This window comes from Astatotilapia calliptera, chromosome 14 (assembly GCF_964374335.1).
Source record: "Astatotilapia calliptera chromosome 14, fAstCal68.1, whole genome shotgun sequence".
NCBI classification, from domain to species: domain Eukaryota; kingdom Metazoa; phylum Chordata; class Actinopteri; order Cichliformes; family Cichlidae; genus Astatotilapia; species Astatotilapia calliptera.
This window is the reverse complement of record NC_137435.1, coordinates 14,849,595-14,872,793: the sequence shown is the minus strand read 5'-3', so window position 1 is coordinate 14,872,793 and position 23,199 is coordinate 14,849,595. Positions and strand designations below refer to the sequence as shown.

At 42.7% G+C, this 23,199-nt stretch overlaps 1 protein-coding gene and 1 long non-coding RNA gene across 2 annotated transcripts; both read left to right on the top strand.

The window, feature by feature from the left end:
- Window positions 1–2,902: 2,902 nt before the first annotated feature.
- On the top strand, window positions 2,903–5,627 carry LOC145420216 (uncharacterized). Its single transcript, XR_013901523.1, has 2 exons — window positions 2,903–3,917; window positions 4,394–5,627. It is a non-coding gene; the product is annotated as an uncharacterized LOC145420216 (long non-coding RNA).
- Window positions 5,628–11,599: 5,972 nt separating this feature from the next.
- LOC113036255 (extracellular calcium-sensing receptor-like) lies at window positions 11,600–22,627 on the top strand. The gene is made up of 6 exons (XM_026192469.2): window positions 11,600–11,646; window positions 11,970–12,267; window positions 12,513–13,307; window positions 13,484–13,711; window positions 13,909–14,032; window positions 21,714–22,627. Exons 1-6 carry the CDS (start codon window positions 11,615–11,617, stop codon window positions 22,625–22,627), a joined length of 2,391 nt encoding a protein of 796 aa, XP_026048254.2. The 5' UTR covers window positions 11,600–11,614.
- Window positions 22,628–23,199: the final 572 nt, after the last annotated feature.

Sequence of the window (23,199 nt, the reverse complement as noted above, 5' to 3'; positions counted from 1 at the left end):
TGCCCTTTTTGGATTACAGACTCGAACTGTTGCCTTATTTTTTCACTGTGAATAAATTCACTGTCACTCTGCAAGGAGTCTCGCACCTGAGTCCTTTAACCCAATTCACCATGACAGAATTTTTCTGACTATAAGGCACACTGTCGATGAACGGGTCTGTTTTCATACGTAACGTGCACCAAATTAAAAGGGGCATTAAGCAAAACAGTCAGATAGGTCAAACTTTACTCAAGTCATTCTTCTTGCTTCCTCCACTTCCGTACCATTGATTCATTAATGTTGAATTCTCTCGCAGCTGCTCTATTCCCATGTTATTACAGTATATTAATGACTAGCCTCATATTGTGGATGGATTATATGAGGTGTTCTCCTGACAGAAGTTTGGTCTGTTTACAGCATCCTGCCATGCGATTGCATTTGTCCCTCACCTTCGGAAGCCCTCACATTAATTTTTATCAAGTGGAACAAAGTTAGCATTCATCATCCAGCTTAACTGTTCTAATGTTATGCTAACATAACTGTCTCGAAGTTGGACTAGCTGGTATATAATGATGTGCTAAGTGATCGCTAGCACTTAGCACATCATTATATACCAGCTAATCCAACTTCATTAACCCTACAAACGTCACTGCTGTTTATTTTTCTGTCTTCATTTATGTTGGAAGTCATAGCAGCGCTGTATGTTTAAATTTTTTCACAAATTTCAAAACATGGTATATCATGTTTAGATGGAAACTAGCGAGCTAACTTCCTTCTAACTTCTAACTCTGGTAAGTTTAATTGTACTGCCTCTGCTATGGTTGGGCAGTCAGCTAAACTCCTTCCCCACATCAAGACTCTGATGACACGATTCCCAGTTCACAGGTTTATTGACACAGGGAAAGGTGAAACTGTAACAAACAGTACAAGGCATAATCACTGTACTTATTCACCATGTACATATATAATGATGAAAATATATTAACCCAGTTTTTTTAATATGTCAACATGCAACGTTCATATGAATTACTTCCCTTTTTAACTCAAATACAAACATCAAATTGTGATTTTAACAAGTCTTGCTATAATGAATGCCTCCAATTCGTTTGTCATTCCCCTTTAACTAGCTCCATAAGCGATTGCTAGCGTAAACTGCATAAGATTGGTTTTATCATTAAACTTACAGAAAAATTAACTTACTTAAAAGAAAGTGGTCTATACATGCACATAAAATATAAAACAAGTCCATACATACCTACAATGCTACCAAATGCATAGGATGTATGTGGATGCCACTGGATTTATCTGGCTAAGGCCACCATGCTGCACATGCCTTCTCCTTAATTCACAGACTTACTTCCTGTTTTCCAACGACATCATGTCCTATTACCGACTACATGTTTTAAGGTGGCACCAGAGAGTTACAATTGCATATTTAAACATTTACCAAATCTAAGAAAACAGTCTACCTTAAAAACTTTTGATATCAGAACATTAATAAATTCTGTTTTCATGGATGCCTGGCTGTTAATCTTAATTGTTACACCTGGTAAAGCAGCAACACTGATCATTTGATAGACAGTTTTTAACTCTCAGTGATGCCACATTGTTCTTTTGACTTTGGGACCTGAAGCGCAGTTTGGACGCAGATTACTCCGCAATGTTCCTGACTATAGTAGCCGTAATGCTCAGACAATCCATCAAGCGGTGCACCTTCGTAGCTTATCAAAGTTGTACTAAAACATTTTTTGACAGATCTTTGAGCGCCGTGTACCACATAAAATCTGTGCAAGGTCAGTAAGCACAACCAGAATTCATACATAATGCGCACTGGATTATAAGGCACACTGTTGATTTTTGGGAGAAGGATTTTAAGTGCGCCTCGTAGTCCGAAAAATATTGTATGCATTTCATGCATGATTCTCCTTTTTTTTTTTTTTTTTTTTTTTCCCCCCGCCTGTCCCATTTGGTTCTTTAGCCATCAGAATTGTTGTCTGAAGACCAACAAGGATACCCAATGGATTTACTTTGCCAAATGGATCATCGTGGCATTGCCGTATTGGTCCATTTGGTCGATCTTTGTTTTTATTATTTATTATATTTTATTTCCAGATGTTACAGACGGGACAGACATGAGTGAGGGATAGGAAAGGGAGAAAGAAAGAGGAAGGAAAGGAAAAACAGAAGGGGAGAGGGACAGTGAGAAAGGGGGGGAGAAAAAAAAATCTCCTGGATCACCTGTTGAGAGAAGAATAGAAAACAAGCAAAAAAACCAAAAAAAAACAAACAAAGCAACATACTAAACACAACACCATCGCATTAATCTAGCTAAGTGTAAACAGCAGTAAATACTAAATATTCAATGTTGTTGTGCAGCACGCAGGACAGATGTGCTTCGAAGTAGCAGCCAAGAAAGGTGTAATTTGGGTCTACGAGCAGTGAACACCCGTGTGCATACCTGTGTGGATCAGCGCGCTTGTATTCCAAAGGTTTCTCCATGTAACGATCTGCAAGAGGAGTGTGGGGGGGCCGCAGCCCCATCCTCCAGGGTGTGAAGCAGGTATGGAGGAGATCAAAACTCCAGACATCCAGAGGCCCCCAGAACACAAGAAACCATGGAAGACCAACAGAGGGGTAGCCGCGCCACTGTTCCAGTAAGAGCTGAGGAGAGTCCCAGATGAGGGTTCACTCAGCAGCCGCGGAGCAGAAGCCAGGGGGAGTTGCAGTGACGCGCCCGTGAGCTCCGCCGGCCGCCAGCTGTGCCTGAGTGACCGAGCCCCAGGCCGAGAGGCCGGGGGCACCCCACCCCCGAAGGGGCCCGAGCGAGCCCCAGGCTCCAGGCCCCGATAAGCGGCCGCCAAGGAGTGAGCCGGTGTGTACCTGGAAGCCCACCCCCGGACACAAAGAACCACCAACGCACCGACACCTGAGGGAGTCCGCCACCGGCAGGGGAAGTGGTGGTAGGTGGAGATAGGCCTCCAAACCTTGGAGGGCCTGAGGTGTCCCCAGAGAGGTGGCGTCTGATACCCAACCTGACATATAGACACAGACATACAGGCACACACAGACACAAACATCCATTCCCCCCCTCATGCTCTCATATGCACTCACTCCACACTCAACCAACGTGGAGACAGACATAAAGAGACACTGTACACACGATCACACTCCCCAAGCGTACTCTACAAACCGGGTCTAGGTACCCTTGCCCCTGGAGGGGGGAACTGCACCCAGACCCAGGTGGTGTTACCCTTTTCCCTGCGGTGGGGGGAGGCAGACCGCCCCGACTCCGCAGCAGCAGGGAGGCCCCACACTCCAGACCGCAGTCGGACGGCCAACTCCTCCTCCTAGCCCCCCCGCTCCAGCAGGTCGCAGAGAATGGGGGTGGGAGAAGACTCCAAACCTCCCTCCACCCGCTCATTGTAGTGTTGATGCATGTGTGTTCTAAGGTGCAATTAAAACCCAGGAGGGCATGGAGCTACCTGCCAAGGAGCAGCAGGTAAGCGCATAGTCCCTCCTGATAGCCCTCAATGTCTAAGTGTATTTAAAATTGAGAGGTGGGCAACGACGCCAGGGGTGGGGTGTACACCCTGATGGTAATTTGGACTCCGTGATTGTGCCCACCCCCAAGATCCTATATGTATGTGTAATGAGAGTGTGAATAATGTGAATGTCTAAGTTGTGGGATAAAATTGAGGCAGAGGCAGCCAGAAGGGGACAGGGGGGGGGGGGGGTAGCCTCCTCTGCACCCTGGTGACATACCCCTACTCCAAGGCCCTGCATGTGTGGGTGGTTGTGGTGGAGCGGGAAGAGAGAGGCAGCTGGAGATGGGGAGGGAAGGAAGGGAGGGGCAGGTAACCCCTCCCTGGGGCCAGCTCCCCCGCTGACCCCAGTAGGCACTCCCACACTCCGCGACCCGCCAGGGAAAGGGGGCCCAGGTCCATCCAGACCGGGGCCCAGTGCAGCAGCGCCTCCCGGCCCCACACAGCCCGGGACAGTCCACCCAACCCCACCACAGAGAAAACTGCACCCACCCCACCATCCACTCATCTTCCAGACTACATAAGACAATAAACGCCCAGGCTGAGATCTTCCTCCACCTCTCCTGTATCTCCCCCTCCTGCAGAGAGAGTTCCTGAAGAGAGGAAAGCTCCTGCAAGATGTGACCATCTCCCCCACCAGTTGAAGAGCCCCCCAGGTGGTTCGACGCACCGGCGGCACCCTGCTCCAGGGCCGGGCCCCCATGCACCCACCCGCCCACAACCCCGGCAACACACCAACCAGGATCCAAGCCCCCGAGGCCCGGCCCGGGCCCCAGCCCAGAGACGGAGCGCCCCCAGAACCTCACGCCCATCCCGGACCCACCCAGGGCCAGCCAGGCTACCAGGTCAGTAACCCACGTCCGTCAGCGCAGACCCTCCCCTAGCCCCGCTGCACGCAGCCGCGAGGAAACAGTCACCTGAGAGCCAACAGAGCCCCCAACCGGACATGACCGCTACCCCGGGTTGAGCCCCCCAAGGAAGATGCCTCCGGGGAACCCCCCGACGCCCTAAGCCTGTCCCTACCCCCACACCAATCACAACAGTGAAGGTGGGACCAAATTATGACCCCCCACCCCCACTAGGTGATGGAGCTGATAAAAGGAGTCCAGAGCAATTGATCTGATGTGGTGGCAGAGGCTGTATCAAGACTAATGTAATCTAATAGGTAATTTCTATATTGGTTAGAATTAAGATTATTTTTATTTTTCCAGTTCATGAGGACTGTTTTCTTGGCTATGCATAGGGCAGTGAAAATCATATGGGCTATATTCTTTTCTGAAGTGACATTATCTAAGCTGCCCAGTAAACACACTAAGGGGGAGGTTGGAATGTTACATTTCAGACACTTTGATAAGTCTTCACATATCTCGCGCCAAAACTTTTGCACTGGTGGACAGAACCAAAGAGCGTGGATGTAATTGTCTGGTGTATTGCCTTGACAGTGTGAGCAGTTGTTGGAAGATGTAAAGCCCATCTTGAATATCCGATGACCTGTATAGTGCACTCTATGTAGTATTTTGTATTGTATTAATTGCAGACTGGGATTTTTAATTAATTTAAAGGTTTTTAAGCAAATCTGAGACCAGAAGTTTTGGTCTAAGCTGACTGATAAATCTGCTTCCCACTTTGCAATAGGAAGGGATATTGATTCATCTAATTTAGAAAGTGTTCTGTATATTTTAGATAATAATTTGGGGGATTTAAGAGTAAGAAAATGTGCCGCACTTAGTGGTGTTTGTAATTCAACTTGACTGAGGTTAAATTTCTTTTTTACTATGGATTTAATTTGTTGATATTCTAAAAATCTTGTCTTGTTGATCCCATATTGTGCAACTAGTCTGTCAAATGGAATAAATTCTGTTCCCTCTAATATATGTTCTAAGTATTTAATTCCTTTACAACTCCATTCTGGGAAATTAATCATATTATTGTTTTGTAATATGTCAGGGTTATTCCAGATAGGTGTACGTTTGCATGGGATTAATGAAGACTCCGTTATTTTTAGAAACTCCCACCATGCTGTCAGAGAAAAGCTGATGTTGATACTTTTAAAGCATTCATGTCTTTTGATGTTTGAGCTAATAAATGGTAGGTCTGAAATCTCTAGATCCTTACATAGTGCCTGTTCAACATCTAGCCAGGGCTCAACTAAGAAGGTATGTTTTAACCATTCTGAGATGAACTGAAGCCTGTTGGCTAAGAAGTATTGGTGAAAATTAGGCAGATCTAATCCTCCTCTATCCTTGGTTCTTTGTAGCGTTTTTAAGCTGATACGCGGGGGTTTATCTTTCCAAAGGAATTTGGAAATATATGAATCCAGAGATCTGAACCAATCTAGTGATGGTTTGTTAGGGATCATCAAAAATAAGTAATTTATTTTTGGCAAGATCATCATTTTTATAGTGGCGACCCTTCCCATAAGTGATATGGGTAAAGATTTCCATCTAGTCAGATCGCCTTCTACTTTCTTTAGAAGTGGGATGTGGTTTAATTTAGTTAAGTCTGAAAGCTTAGGAGAGACATTAATACCTAAATATTTAATATTTCCGGATTGCAGTGGGGCAGAGGAAGAATTATGGAAGGAGCAGTTAATGGGGAGAACTGTAGATTTTGGCCATTTAATTGAATAATCTGAAACTCTTGAAAACCAGTTTATTAAAGTAATTACCTCAGAGAGGTTGGTTTGTGTGTTTTGCAGAAAAAGCAACACATCATCCGCATAGAGACTGATTTTATGTTCTATGTTCTTACATTTTATGCCCTTAATTGTTGTAGCCTGTCTAAATGCTGCTGCTAGAGGTTCGATAAAAATTGCAAAAAGTGAAGGGGAGAGTGGGCATCCCTGTCTGGTGCCCCTCAGGAGATAGAAGCTGGAGGATGTCTGGTCATTTGTTCTGATACGAGCTGTTGGGGAATTGTATAGTATTCTTATCCAGTTTATGAAAGAGTTTCCAAAACCAAATTTGTGTAAAGTTGCGAATAACAATTTCCAGTTAACTCTGTCAAATGCTTTTTCTGCATCTAGAGATAATATTATGGTTTCGATGTTTTTATCGTATGAGTAGTCTATTAAATTAAGTAATCTACGAGTGTTTGTTGAGGAGTGCCGACCTTTTATGAAACCAGTTTGGTCAGGATGAATTAAGAGGGGGGTCATTTTCTCTAATCTCTTTGAGAGAGCTTTGCAGATTATTTTAAGGTCTACATTTAAAAGAGAAATTGGACGATAGCTTGAGGGAAATAAAGGGTCTTTGCCTGGTTTTAGCAGGAGACTAATGTTGGCAGAATTCATATTTGGTGGTAGTCTGCCATTTTCCTCGATTTCCTGCAACATGCCGTGGAATACTGGTGCCAAAATTATCCAGAATTCTTTGTAGAATTCTGCAGGGAAGCCGTCTGGACCTGGAGCCTTATTATTGGGCATACTTATCAGGGCTTCCTGGAGTTCACTTGGCGTCAGTGGCGAATCCAGTTCCATTGCTTGACTATCTAGTAATTTTGGAAGAGTTACGTTGTCAAGAAACAGATCAATTTCATTTTTAGATGGGTTTATTTGTGGTGAGTATAAAGTTTCATAGAAATTCCTAAAAATGTTGTTTATTCTTCCAGGATCATATATTATGTTCCCCGATAAATCTTTAGCAGCACATATAGTTGTTTTTTCTTTATTTATTTTTAGCTGGTTAGCTAGAAATCGACCGGATTTGTTACTGTGTTCAAAATTCTGCAAGCGAAGTCTTTGTATAAGGAATTGTGTTTTTTTATTAATAATTTCATTTAATTCTAGTTTTGTTTTGCATATTTTGTTCAATGTTTCCTGATCTTGGTCGCACGCGTAGGTTTCTTCTAGTGATTTGATGTTTTTTTCTAATTCCTGAATATTTTTGTTTTCTTCTTTCTTTTTGTGTGATGAGAAAGAAATTATTTTACCTCTCATCACAGCTTTCCCTGCTTCCCATAGAACAGAAGCAGATATTCCGGGAGTGTCATTAAAGTCTAAATATGAAGTCCATTCCTTTTTAAAATATTTAATAAAGTCTTCATCTTTAAGTAGTGATATATTAAATCTCCAGTTTTTTCTTGGCGTAGTGTTATTCTTGTGCATTAGTGTTAAAGATACAGGAGCATGATCACTGACAGCTATAGGATGAATCTCAGTGTCTGAAATGTCACACAGCAGTGAGCTGCTGACCAAAAAATAATCCAGACGAGAGTAAGAGTGATGAACATGTGAGAAAAAAGTATATTCCTTACTGGTGGGGTGAAGAGAGCGCCATGCATCGCAAAGACCAAAGTCGCTCATATACTGTTTGATTATATTTGTGGACTGCCAATTGCGCTGAGTTCCTGTTGTGTTGAGCCTATCCATGTCTTCATTTAGTCCAAGGTTGAGGTCACCGCCAAGAATGAGTGTGCAATCAAGGTGTTCAGAGAGTGCACTAAAAAATCCGTGGAAGAATGAGGGTTCATCAACATTTGGACCGTATATACTTACAATACATAGTTTTTTGTTCAATATTGATAGTTTAATAATTAGAAATCTACCCTCTGGATCTATAACTGTATCGAGTACTGTAAAATTAACATTTTTATGTATTAAAATTGCTACTCCCCGTTGTCTAGAATTATAACAGGCTGCAAACACGTTAGGAAACTCAGGTGTTTTAAGTTCGTTTAAACCTGTGACAGGTCTGTGAGTTTCTTGTAATAAAACAACATCTGCCTGTAGTTTTTTAAGCTGGTTAAATATCTTTAACCTCTTTCCTCTGGAGCCAGCTCCATTTACATTCCATGTGACAAACCTCAGCATGCCCATAATTGTGTGTGTATGTCTAATGAAGTATGCTGGGTGTTTCGTTTAGACAGGTGGAGAGAATGTGGAAACATCCCTTGTTTGTAAATAGAAAGAGAAAAAGAAGTGTGGTGAGAGGCTCCATAAGTCTGACTATGTGTGTGAATATTCACTAATATGAACAAGCGTGGCTTGCTTATGTGTCCTGCAAGTCTGTGCGTGCTGTGAGGCTGTTGTGAATGTGCTGCCGTTGAGCTGATGTGTTTGCGTGATCGTGGTGTGAAAATATGGAGAAATAGAGGGTGTTGTTTGTAGGTGAGTGGGGAAGTAGGTGACCACAGCAGTGAAAGACAAGAGAAAGAAAGAAACCACATGAACTGTGAGCAACAACAACAAAAAAGAAACGAAACGGAAACATTCCAATTAAAGCAATGACGGAGGGTGACGGTGTTATATCTGCTATGACATCATATTGACATTACTAGGTTAAACCCATGTTAAAAGAGAAAGTGTGAATGAATAAGAAAAGAGTGTAGCAGGTTCTTATCTGGAGTGCAGTCAATATAACCATGGTGTGGTGCCGGGGTCGCGGTAGAGCTGTCCGTCCACGTAGAGCCGGTCCACGGCGATGACAGCACGGGAGCCTTTCTGGATGAAGCTACGTCGAACTGGGAACAGGACCTTGCGTCGTTCCAGGATCTCTTTGGGGAACTGGTCGTTCACGCTGAAGTCCATTCCTTTCAGCTCTCTGCCGCGACTCTTCACCTGTTCCTTCTGTTTGAATTGACCGAATTTGGCCACAATAGGCCGTGGTCTCCCGGTCCGCGACCACACGCCCCCCAAGCGATGTACTCTATCGAAGTTGATGTTCTTTACGGTGTCCTCCGGCAGCTTCAGGTGGATTTTAATGAAGCTTTTCACCGTTGCCTCTGCGTCCTCTCCAGCAGTTTCTGGAATACCAGAAAACACAAGATTATCTCTCATGCTACGGGCTTGTAGATCGATAACGGACTCTTTTATTTTTTTATTTTCAATGTTTAGCTGGGTCACGTTATCGTGAGAGATTTGACCGACTCCCGTAGTGTGGCATTTTCAGCGGCAAGCGTTTCCACCTGCTGCTGGCTGAATTCCAGGGATTCTCTCAGAGATTTAAATTCCCGGTGTAAAATCTCCACCAGGGACAGCCTCGCATCGAAACTGGACAATCGCTTGTCGATTGACTCCAGGATGTCTGCGATGTCTTTGCCGGCAGGCGATGTTGTCTGCCGGGCGACATCTCTTCGATGACGGCGTCTCAATTTTGGCCGGGGAAGATGCACTCTGGGCCTTATTCATTACTAAATCTTGAAAACAGCGGTCGATGTAATCTTGGAGAGCGTCTAAACTCTTCCCGTTGTCCTCCAGGGTGTTAGAAATGATAAAACAGATGTTGTTAGTTATATGACAGTTGATTAGTATATTTGGTAATACTGAAGCTTGAAAAACCTTTGTTAAACTCTATGCTACCATTTGCTTTTTCTCCGCCAAAATCTCCGGCGTCTGACGTCACCTACAACATGGGTCGCTTACCTTGTCCGTCACTTCCGTCACTTACCTCAGTTTCATGCATGATTCTCAAAGAGCAGCTAGACACAGATACAGAGCAAATGAAATCAGGAAAGTTTACCTTTATTCTCTTAATATATTGGTAACAGCAATAACAGTCAAGCTCTTCTTTCGTATAGAATTACAACAGAATATAATATATGGTATTTTAGAACATGAGTTTTTAGTGTAAACAAAAATTACAGTTAATAAAAAAAAATCTGTTGGTGTTGAATGTCTAAAATACCTCTAAACTGCTGATCATGTACTCTTGCCTTTGTGCTGTGTTTGTTCTTCATCTCACATCTGGTACGTTGTTGCTGATGCTGAATGGAATCTGTCATCTAAGTAGAACCAGTGGTTCACTGGACCAACAGGCTAAAGCCAGATTTGATTTCTCTTCGCTGGGTCAGTATACAGAACAAGCTGGCAGAGCAGATGCCCGTTGGATACAATCAGCAATATTTTATGTGATAAAATGCAGCTCATCTAAACAACATAACCGGTCATTTTACAAAGTTACCAGAAAGTATTGAGTAACATAACAAATAACTTTAGGCTAAGAGTATATAACATACTGTTTTACTTAAATGTAACACATAATGTGTAATACATTATTGTTCTTGAGTACTGACCCCCCACACTGGTTGCAAACTGGTGTAAACTGGTTGGAAGTGCTTGGTACTCATTGAAAAAGGATATTGCACTGCCAGCTGATTGCAACGCTTGGTTTTTCCACATCATGACTCAACAACACAGAGGGGACAGTGTCAGCTTCAACTTGTGGGTCTGTTGAACCACCTATGCAACTGACTCAAGCAAGTACTTATCCACACAACTGTCATTTGCAAAGTGATCTACAAACCCAAACATTACGGCCCACAGGTGGATTACCCCATTTCAGTGCATCTAGTAAAAGATGTAACACGAAACAATCAGGTTCTGTACTGATACAAGATGGCGCTACACATGATGTAAAATCACTTTTTCTTAAACCACACTTCAAAGACATTGTTAAATCCACTACAGTTTCTGAGAGGAGGGTTCAATGGTGTAAATTTTCTTCAGCATGTCATGTAAACTTCAGAATGAAATTAGTATCATACTGATGACAGATCTTAATATCACATCTATTCATCACAGATGTGAAAGTGGAAGTGAATGGATGACTGTAACTTGTTTCATAAAACTCTAAGAGTGCTGTAAAAATATACTCCATAAAAGTACTGTTTTGGAAAAATAATTTTTTTTCTACATATTCATTTGTAATGAATTGTGATTTGCATTGTTAATTCATATTTAAATAAACCTGTGTATATCCTTATTTTACATATATGAAACTACATTAAATGGCAAAGTTGGGCATGTCCCTCATTTTGCTGAATTTGTACATCTACTGGGAATTAACTGTCTCTATTCGATTTTTATTTATGCTGCACCGAAAGGTATAAATACCAGTCTAAGTATTTCATCGTCATTACAGTACTTTAATGCTACTAAGGGTTTAGCTCAAGAAATGACATCAACACAAAGATGGCCAGAAAAGGGATGGGCACTTCTGCAACTGCTGTTAGTGGCATCTGCCTCTTCTGCTGAGGAGCCAGTGTGCAGGCGTAGAGGAGATCCTGAGAACCTGCTGCTATTTAAAGATGGAGAAATTATACTGGGTGGGGTGTTTTCTTTTCACACAGGCTGGAAAGACAGAACAGATACCTACATGATCAAACCTCTGCGACTACAATGTACCAGGTAAATGACAAGATACAAATCCATTTACATTTACGAAATCTGTTAGGAATCAAAAGTAGAATAAAATTTATTTTGATTTTTTCAGTCGTTTAAATTCCTTTCATTAGGGGTTTTTCTAATTTTTCTATGTAACTTTTCACTGTCCACTTTCTGCTGTAACAAAACAAATTTCCCATGTGTGGGACTAATAAATGTTATCTTATCATATCTTATCTTAAATGTTTTCATGAGAAATGCTTTTGTTTCTATTTAAACATTTATCCATAAATATTTGTGTCTGTTTTAAGGAACACAATTATTCATAATTGTTTGTCTCAATTAAGTTTAAATTTCAGAGATTTGCAGTTTGCCCAGGCTATGCTTTTTGCCATTGAGGAAATTAATAACAGCACAGACCTACTGCCAGGAATCTCTGTGGGCTATAAAATCTATGACATTTGTGGACCTGATACCAGAAGCATTGGAGCTACCCTGGCTTTAGCTAATGGTAATGAAATTGTGTCTGTACCGTCAAAGACAACGTGCACCAGACCTGCACATGTGCAGGCCATTATAGGAGCGACCTCTTCTTCTAAAAGCATAGCAGTAGCTACTGTCATCGGACCTTTTTTTATACCAGTGGTGGGTATTATACATATCTAATTTTTTTTTAAATCTTTGAATACTTTTAAAAATATTTTGTTTTCTTAGATCAAAGCTTTGCCTGGTACATTTTATGTACCTGTACTGAGTAGAATTGCTATTTTTGTATCTATGCATATGCATCACAGCTGTTAAAAAAAAAATTCAAATATTTTATTTTTAACAGCTTCATTTTTTTCATCTTGTGTCTTTTTCATTTATAAGTTTTTCATTTTTTATTCTAGATCAGCTACTTTGCTACATGTGCTTGTCTCAGTGACAAAACCAAGTACCCATCCTTCCTCAGAACAATACCCAGTGACTACTACCAGAGCAGAGCCCTGGCCCATTTGGTCAAGTATTTTGGATGGACTTGGGTTGGAGCTATCAGATCCAATGATGATTATGGAAATAATGGCATGGCCACATTCACTGAAACTGCACAGCAGCTGGGCATCTGTCTGGAGTATTCTGTACCTTTCTTTAGAACAGATCCATCTGCCAAGATACAAAGGATAATTGACATTATAAAGGCTTCAACCTCCAAGGTGATTGTTACATTCCTTACCCGTGCAGATTTGAATGTGCTGCTACCTGAGTTTTCATACCATAACTTGTCTGGGTATCAGTGGATAGGCAGTGAGACTTGGATATTTGATTCACGAACTGCAGAAATGGACACACATCACATACTGGATGGTGCCATAGGTCTTTCCATTCCTAAAGTACATGTCACTGGCCTGAGAGAGTTCATACTGAATGAGAAGCCACTCAATTCATCAAACAATGAACTGTTTATTGAGTTCTGGGAGACATTATTTAACTGTAGGTTTAGGCAGTCAGCGTCATCAGCAGACATTCAGAAAGAGTGTACTGGGCATGAAGATGTAACTGGAGTTCAAAATAGCTTCATTGACATGTCTCTCATGCCTCTCTTTAACAATGTCTACAAAGGAGTGTATGCAGTGGCCCATGCACTTCACAATATCCTCAGCTGTAATAAAACATGTAACAAAAATGTGCAGCTAGACCCACTCACGGTGAGCTTTTTACTAATTTACATTACAATGTTCACATTAAGATACATTATTAAAAAGATATTTTAGTTAAAAATATTTTCAAGAACTTCATTTTGCAGTTCTTCTGTATATTTTTCAGTCAGTAGGTGTGCAAAATCTTTGTCACGCAATAAATTGAGTCATAACATATTTCTTAGGTTCTGCAACACATACGAAAGATCCATTTCACAACTAAGGAAGGAGATGAGGTTCACTTTGATGAGAATGGAGATCCAGCAGCAAAGTATGACATTATAAACTGGCAGTCAAGAGAAAACAGTGTTGTGGAGTTTGTAACAGTTGGTCTGTATAATCCATCATTAGTTCAAGAAAAACAGCTAAATCTGCAAAACAAGTCTTTAATTTGGGCAAGAAACTCAAAGCAGGTAAGCTATCGTACAATTTCATTGTTTTTATGTTTTTGTTCTATTTTTTAATTTTATACATATGTACATACTTTGTTTATTTTGGTTTTGATGCTTCAACATTAAGAGTTTTATTTATTTGTTTTTTAACAAAGAACATCACAGAGACATTTTTTTTCTCAATGTCTATAGACAGTTAAACGTTCTTGATCATGCAGGTTCCTGTGTCAGTTTGCAGTGAGAAATGTCCCCCAGGAACACGTAAGGTTCTCCAGAAAGGAAGGCCTGTTTGCTGCTATGACTGTATAAGATGTGCAGAAGGAGAAATCAGCAACGTTACCGGTGTGGTGATATTTCATTTAATTTTGGTGTGTTGCAAAGCAAAGTTATATATGTAGGAAGGCCATATGAGAACTATTTAATGATTTTGATTAATGCTTTTATGCAGAGATAATCTCCATCTAGAATGCCTGATTAAAATATTTGAAAATATTTAACTCACTGCCTCAGGTTAGTCTGTATGCCTGCACATTCTATTACAGCTTGTTTGTAAAGTGATAACCTTTCAACATCAAAGTAATATCATGGTAGCAACAGTGGTTATAGTTAAGAAATATTAAACTAACATTAATGTTATTGGACTAGGGAAACAAGGCAGAAACAAATATGTAATAATGTGGTAATTTCTAAGTTATTACCACTCAATTACTTGTCAAAGAGTCTGTGTAATAAGCAGGAAGCAGCGCTGCAAAACTGCCCATTTTTGTTTAATAACAAATTAATAACCAAACTTAAAAAGTAGTGATGACCACCAGGAAACACCTTTGGCATTTTCTGCTTAACCCTTTACAGCCGATCGGAGCGGGCACGCTCTGTTTTGCGTAACTATTTTTAAATCCCGGTAGCACTGCAACCACGTAAGCTAGCGCAAAATTTTTTTTTGCATATGAAACCGGAGGAGTTGTACTTACATCTTATGCCATCAGCTTGTCCTAGGTCACGGTTTCCTTCCACATAAAGCTTTGCAAAAACTGCATAAAAAGCAACATAATATTCCAGAAACACGCTTTACCGATCCAATCAGCTGGTCATAACACTTCCTACGTTGGAATAGACGTCAGCGCGAACTTTTGCATTTCCGCCATTACCTGCCCGAAACCGGAAGTGACGTCATTTTCGCGGAAATGTAGTATTTTTTACTATCAGGGCCTCAGGGCCTATACTCGTCTTTTTAAAAGTTATCTTTGACTTTATGACTTTCTGTGTCGTTTCTGGGATGCTTAGGACTCATATTGCACTGCTGGAAATAGTTTATTTTGATGCATATGCTGCTTTTTTGCAAATTTGCAGTATAATATTTATTTTCGTTTTTCCTGCAGTGTATAAAAATTGGTGTATTTCAAAAATACAACTATGAAGACACTCAAAATAAATTTCCTGTGGTGGGAAACTATTTTGTGCAACTTTTTTGTATTTACAGTTTTGAGGGATAAGCCTCTTAAATTTCTCTAACTACAAATATATGTTAAAAAAGCAAAAACGATTTTCAATTTTTTTGTAGTTTATTGCACTTTTTTGCAATTTATGTAATTACTATGCACTTAATGAATACATATTATTAAAATCTGGGCTATAATGGTTGTATTGATGTATAGCAACTTGAAATGCTCCCAAAAATGGCTCCACAGCATGTAAAAATATGATATAAGCTCTGGCGGACTTGGTTCTATGGTAGGTCTTAAAGGGTTAATAAGCAGGAATTGAATTCCATGATCATTATAACTGAATGAAACAAGAACCAGGAAGTCTGTAATGAAGTGAAAAAACTTAGGTAAAATACTAATAATTAAGCTTAAAAGAATAATACATATGAATATATTAGGTGTGCATAGAAGTGTAAAGGACCCTCTTTCACAGCATAGTTTAAATATGGATGACAATGCATAGTATCGTAAAAATATTTCAGGTAGGAAAGGAAGTGGAACTAATTTTTAAAATGTCCAGTACACAAAAATAAGATGCCATCTATGTTCTCCCGTTTGTCCAATATACTGTTATAATCCATTGTTTTGTGCAAGCATCGCTCCAAGAAGCAAGCCAAAAAGACACACTACTTCTTCTTTGTTTTTATCCAGGGCTAAAATACAAATGACAGATTCCCAGTAGACAGCAGTCTGCCACCTACTGGCAGCCAGCTCTTTGTAGGTTGTTTCTATTTATGCTTATAACAGAAAAACTACCACAGGTGTTTCCAGGTAATCACAACGTTCTTACGTCTGCTTTAATAGTTGATTAATATGTTATTAAATAGAGAGGCAGATTTGCATTTTGCAGTTCTGTTTCCTGCTTATTACACAGAAACCACCAGTGGTAATTCAGTAGTTATTACTTGAAAACTGCATTTTTTACCCTACTATTACCACTCTTTTACCGAGCTGTATTTCTACAGTATTAAACTTAGTTTTTGGGTGCTTATTATGCATTAACATAAATGTCAGCATAATATTCCTTTCCTGTTACAAATGTTGCTACCATAATATTACTTGGTTATTAAGTGGTTATTACTTTGGTAATAGCATGGTAATAACTTAACTAATCCATCCATCCATCCATCGTCATCCGCTTTGTCCGGGGTCGGGTCGCGGGGGCAGCAGCCTAAGCAAAGAGGCCCAGACCTCCCTCTCCCCAGCCACCTCCTCCAGCTTGTCCGGGGGAATACCAAGGCGTTCCCAGGCCAGCCGAGAGATATAATCTCTCCAGCGTGTCCTGGGTCTGCCCCGGGGCCTCCTCCCGGTGGGACATGCCTGGAACACCTCACCCAGGAGGCGCCCAGGGGGCATCCTTGTCAGATGCCCGAACCACCTCAGCTGGCTCCTTTCCATGTGGAGCAGCAGCTGCTCTACTCTGAGCCCCTCCCGGATGGCCGAACTTCTCACCCTATCTCTAAGGGAGAGGCCAGCCACCCTTCGGAGGAAGCTCATTTCTGCCGCTTGTATCCGCGATCTCGTTCTTTCGGTCACTACCCACAGCTCGTGGCCATAGGTGAGGGTAGGGACGTAGATCGACCGGTAAATTGAGAGCTTCGCTTTTACACTCAGCTCCCTCTTCACCACGACGGACCGGTGCAACGTCCGCATTACTGCAGCTGCAGCCCCAATCCGTCTGTCGATCTCCGGCTCCCTTCTCCCATCACTCGCGAACAAGACCCGAGATACTTGAACTCCTCCACTTGGGGCAGGAACTCATCCCCGACCCGGAGTGGGCACTCCACCCTTTTCCGGCTGAGAACCATGGCCTCGGATTTGGAGGTGCTGACCCTCATTCCCGCTGCTTCACACTCGGCTGCGAACCGTTCCAGTGCGAGCTGGAGGCCTTCACCCGATGAAGCCAACAGAACCACATCATCTGCAAAAATCAGAGATGAGATTCTGAGGCCACCAAAGTGAAAGCCCTCCGCCACTTGGCTGCGCCTAGAAATCCTGTCCATAAAAATTATGAACAGAACCGGAGACAAAGGGCAGCCCTGGCGAAGCCCATCACCCACCGGGAACGAGTCCGACTTATTGCCGGCAATGCGAACCAAGCTCTTGCAACGGTTGTATAGGGATCGAATGGCCCGTAGCAATGGGCCAGACACCCCATATTCCCGCAACACCTCCCACAGGACACCCCGAGGGACACGGTCGAATGCCTTCTCCAAGTCCACAAAACACATGTAGACTGGTTGGGCAAACTCCCATGCACCCTCAAGTATCCTGGAGAGGATAAAGAGCTGGTCCAGTGTTCCGCGACCAGGACGAAAACCGCATTGTTCCTCCTGTATCCGAGGTTCGACTAACGGACGAACTCTCCTTTCCAGCACCCTGGCATAGACTTTCCCAGGCAGGCTGAGGAGTGTGATCCCCCTGTAGTTGGAACACACCCTCCGGTCCCCTTTCTTAAAGATGGGGACCACCACCCCGGTCTGCCAGTCCACAGGTACTGCCCCTGATCTCCACGCAACATTGCAGAGGCGTGTCAACCAGGACAGCCCTACAACGTCCAGAGCCTTCAGGAACTCGGGGCGGACCTCATCAACACCAGGGGGTCTGCCACCAAGGAGTTGTTTAACTGCCTCAGTGACCTCGCCCCCGGAAATTGGCGGGTCATTCCCCTCATCCCCAGACTCTGCTTCCTCCTTGGAAGACGTGTCAGTGGGATTAAGGAGGTCCTCGAAGTATTCCTTCCACCGCCTGACAATTTTCTCAGTCGACGTCAGCAGCGCTCCGCCAGCACTATACACAGTGCAGGTAGAGCACCGCTTTCCCCTCCTGAGACGTCTGACGGTTTGCCAGAATCTCTTCGAGGCAGTCCGAAAGTCTTTTTCCATGGCCTCTCCGAACTCCTCCCACACCCGAGTTTTTGCTTCAGCCACTGCCCGAGCCACATTCCGCTTGGCCTGTCGATACCTGTCGGCTGCCTCCGGAGTCCCACAGGCTAACCAAGCCCGATAGGACTCCTTCTTCAGCCTGGTGGCTCCCTTCACCTCTGGTGTCCACCATTTGGTTCGGGGATTACCACCACGGCAGGCACCCACCACCTTGCGGCCGCAGCTCAATGCAGCAGCTTCGGCAATGGAGACGCTGAACATGGTCCATTCGGACTCAATGTCCCCGGTCTCCCTCGGAATGCTGTTGAAGCTCTGCCGGAGGTGTGCGTTGAAGATCTCGCGGACTGGGGCCTCTGCTAGACGTTCCCAGCACACCCTCACTACGCGTTTAGGTGCACCAGGTCTGTCCAGCGTCCTCCCCCGCCACCTGATCAACTCACCACCAGGTGGTGATCAGTTGACAGCTCAGCCCCTCTCTTTACCCGAGTGTCCAGAACATATGGTCGCAGGTCTGCTGATACAAAATCGATCATCGACCTACGGCCAAGAGCGTCCTGGTGCCACGTGCACTTATGGACACTCTTATGTTCGAACAGGGTGTTCGTTATGGCCAAACTGTGGTTAGCACAGAAGTCCAATAACAGAGCACCGCTCGGGTTCAGATCAGGGAGGCCGTTCCTCCCAATCACGCCCCTCCAGGTCTCGCTGTCGTTACCCACGTGAGCATTGAAGTCTCCCAGCAGGACAACAGAGTCTCCAGGTGGGGCACCCTCCAGCACCCCCCCCCCCCCCCCCAGGGACTCTAAGAAGGCTGGGTACTCTGAACTGCCACTCGGCGCATAAGCGCAGATGACAGTCAGGACCCGTTCCCCGACCCTAAGGCGCAACTTAACTAATAATAATAATAATAATAATAATGGATTGGATTTATATAGCGCTTTTCTAGGCACCCAAAGCGCTTTACAATGCCGCTATTCATTCACTCTCACATTCATACACTGGTGGAGGCAAGCTACAGTTGTAGTCACAGCTGCCCTGGGGCAGGCTGACAGAAACGAGGCTGCCATATCGCGCCATCGGCCCCTCTGGCCAACACCAGAGGGGCCGATAACTGCATTACTACTTTGTTTCTGCCTTGTTACCTGACTATTACTATTTAAGTACTGAGCTGTAATAAAACGTGCTACCTTAGAAGAGTATACATATATATTTCAACAAACTCCCTCTTGCCCCTGTGGGTGGTCTGTCCTTCAAGTTCAGGTCCTTTACCAGAGGTTTGGGAACTTGTGGGTCCTGTGCAGTATATTTGCTGTTCCTAGGACTGCGCTCTTCTGGACAGAGATCTCAGATGTTGTTCCTGGTATCTGCTGGAGCCACTCACCTAGCTTGGGAGTCATTGCACCTAGCACTCCGATTACCACTGGGACCACTGTTACCTTCACCTTTCACGTCTTCTTGAGCTCTTTTCTGAGCCCTTGGTATTTCTCAAGCTTCTTGTGTTCCTTATTTCTGATGTTGCTGTCATTGGGAACCGCTACATCTATCACTACGGCTGTTGTCTTCTGTTTGTTTACCACCACTATGTCCGGTTGGTTAGCCATCTCCATTTTGTCCATCTGTATCTGAAAGCCTGTGACAAAGTGGTGAGAACACCATTTGTCCATATTTTTAGTTAACATTCTTGTTTTGATTTAGCCATATCTCATATGTAGTCTGCAATAACCAAACATCTACTATCCTGGGTTTGTTTATGTTTTGCACTTTTACAGATTGTGCAACATCTTGGTTTAACTCAATTCTGACAAGTTTGTTAAGTTAACATGTTATTTATTTCAACTGTTAATTGGTTTTGTTTGAACCCACCTTACCTACCTGTGTTCCAGGAACAAAAGGAGGAAATGTAGCTTAGTTTCCTGGTTAATCTGAGGTCACAGGAAGAGACCAGGTGAAGAAGGAGGAGACTCTTTGTAATTTAATAAAGCTGATTTTTAGAGTGTTAGTAGAGAAATGGATTTGTTTTAATATGTATTGACTATGCCGCACAGCAAGAAGGTCAATTCTACCATCAAGCCGGGGTCATTTTGTGTGGAGTTTGCATGTTCTCCCCGTGTTTGCGTGGGTTCCCTCCGGGTACTCCGGCTTCCTCCCACCATCCAAAGACATGCAACTTGTGGGGATAGGTTAATAGGATAATCCAAATAGCCACTAGGTGTGAATGTGAGTGCGGATGGTTGTCTGTCCCTGTGTGTTGGCCCTGCGACAGACTGGCGACCTGTCCACGGTGTACCCGCCTCTCGCCCTATGACAGCTGGGATAGGCTCCAGCCCCCCCGCGACCCTGAAAAGGATAAGCGGAAGCAAAGGGATGGATGGATGTAGTGACTATACCTTAGAGTTTTATTGCTAGGATAAGTAGTAGTACAGGTTTGAGTATAGAAATGTTTGCCATACCTACCCTAATGGAATAGTCCAGGGGTGAATGGACTATTTAAGCAGATGAAAGCAGGTGTTAAGGAAGGAAGGACCAGGGCAGTGTAGCTGTGTGCAGTTTGACCTTAATTTCCGTTGATTTAAGTTTAGTTATGTTTATTTGAACTGAGTTAATTTTGGAGTCGAGTTTTTTATTTATTTTTGTAAATATTGGTTGGTCACAAAATGGTGAATAAATCACTTGCTACACTGGACAGCATCTGTCTCCTGCACTTCTTTGTCAAGTCCTACCAAAAAGCCACACAGAATCTTAACTCGATCATTCTCGAGGGGTTTCTCCCAATTTGACCTTGGGACTTGCAGACCATACTCGGCACAGATGATTCTGTATATTATGCCAGCCACTTGGTTATTGCGTTCCATGTATGCCCTGCCAGCTAGCAACATGCATCCTGCAGTTATGTGCTGGATTGTCTCAGGGGCATCTTTACACAGCTTGCTCCTGGGGTCTTGTCTGGTGTGACAGACCCCAGCTTCTATGGATCCTGTGCTCAGAGCTTTTTCCTCTGCTGTCATGATTAGTGCCTCTGTACTGTCTTTCAGCTTTTTCGAGGCACTGGTAGGATTTCTGGATGTCAGCCACTTCCTCTGTCTGCCAGCATACATACTGTGCAGAGGCCTATTCTTCATGATGGTTCCTCCTCTTTCTTGGGGATATATGTACATATATATATATATATATACACACATGCATATACATATACATATAAATAGATAGATATAGATATATAGATATATATATATACACACATGCATATACATATAAATAGATAGATATAGATATATAGATATATATATATACACACATGCATATACATATAAATAGATAGATATAGATATATAGATATAGATATCGTTAGGATAAAAGGGACATGTTTGATTTTCTAACAGGAGAATTATGTATCTTTCTGCCTGTGTATGCTCATGATTTTTTTTAAAATTATATGCATATTCCTTTAAAATTCTAGGGGAAAGTATACTACATTCACAATCTCTGATGAATGCTGTGTCAATCGTCATTTAATCACAAAACAGTGTAGCAGTCATTCAATAATAATGTTGTTTTTCAACTTCTAATTCTAAAGCACCAGTAGAATATATCATGGCAGAGGCATACACAACTGTACTGGGTAAAAGTAACGTCTGTTTTAATATTAATTTCCAGATTCAGTCACCTGTGTGAGATGTCTCCCTGAGTTTTGGTCAAATGAGAGAAGAGATGCTTGTATAAAGAAGGAAGCAGTGTTTCTATCATATGAAGAAATTATGGGAGCACTGCTGACTGCAGCATCTATATTTGGGGCCCACATGACGATTGGTGTGATACTTATTTTCTTCAAGTATAGGAAAACTCCTATTGTCAGGGCAAACAACTCTGAACTGAGCTTCCTGCTGCTCTTCTCCTTAATTCTGTGTTTTCTGTGTTCTCTGACCTTCATTGGTCAGCCCTCTGATTGGTCCTGTATGCTCCGACATGTAGCATTTGGCATCACCTTTGTCCTCTGTATCTCTTGTCTTCTGGGAAAAACTATGGTTGTTTTAATGGCCTTCAGAGCTACACGTCCAGGTAGTAATGTTAAAAAATGGTTTGGGCAGACACAGCAGAGACTCTGTGTTACAGCATTTACTCTTATACAAATTAACATATGTATCATCTGGCTAACAACTTCTCCTCCTTTTCCATTTAAGAATTTTAAGGAAATCAAAGACAAGATCACATTGGAGTGTGCCCTCGGCTCAGTTGTGGGCTTTTGGGCTGTGCTTGGTTATATAGGACTTCTGGCTATTTTATGTTTTATTTTTGCATTTTTAGCTCGAAAGCTACCCGATAATTTCAACGAAGCCAAATTTATCACTTTCAGCATGCTGATATTCTGTGCAGTATGGATTACATTTGTCCCAGCATATGTCAGCTCCCCTGGGAAGTTCAGTGTTGCTGTAGAAATTTTTGCTATACTTGCTTCCAGTTTTGGACTGCTAATTTGCATCTTCATACCCAAATGTTATATAATCTTAATGAAACCTGAGAAGAATACAAAGAAACACATGATGGGGAAGAAGGCACCAAATTCACTCTGAAAAATGAATGTGGTAAAATGGGATTTTAATTTGATCATTTGTACATAATTAGTTTGTCACCATCCTGTCAGAATAGAAAGAAGCTGTCAGCAGGATACACTCCAATTGATACTGTCTTTATAGAAACTACTTCTCCTTTTTTGATGCATTTTAATTACTTATTCAAACAAGAAAGATCTGCGAAAGCGCTCCTTCCTGCAGCGAGGGTGTTTCAGTCTCTGACTAAAAGAGCTGCTCAGCCCACTCATATACTCATGCAGTGGGTGATGTGGGTTGTTCCTGATGGATGTCAGCTAACTAACTAACATCCTCCTCTCGCCAACCACCTCCACAGACTCCAGGGGACATAACAGCACGGAGCTAGACCTCCACACCAGTTTGTCAATCCTGCTCCTTTCCCTGTCCGTGCATCCACTCCCCCAGTAGGCCACTGCATAGAAAAGGGCAGATGCTACCACAGTGTCATAGAATGTCCTTAACCCTTTACGACCTACCAAGTCCGCCAGAGCTTATATTATATTTTTACATGCTGTAGTGCCATTTTTGGGAGCATTTCAAGTTGCAATACAACC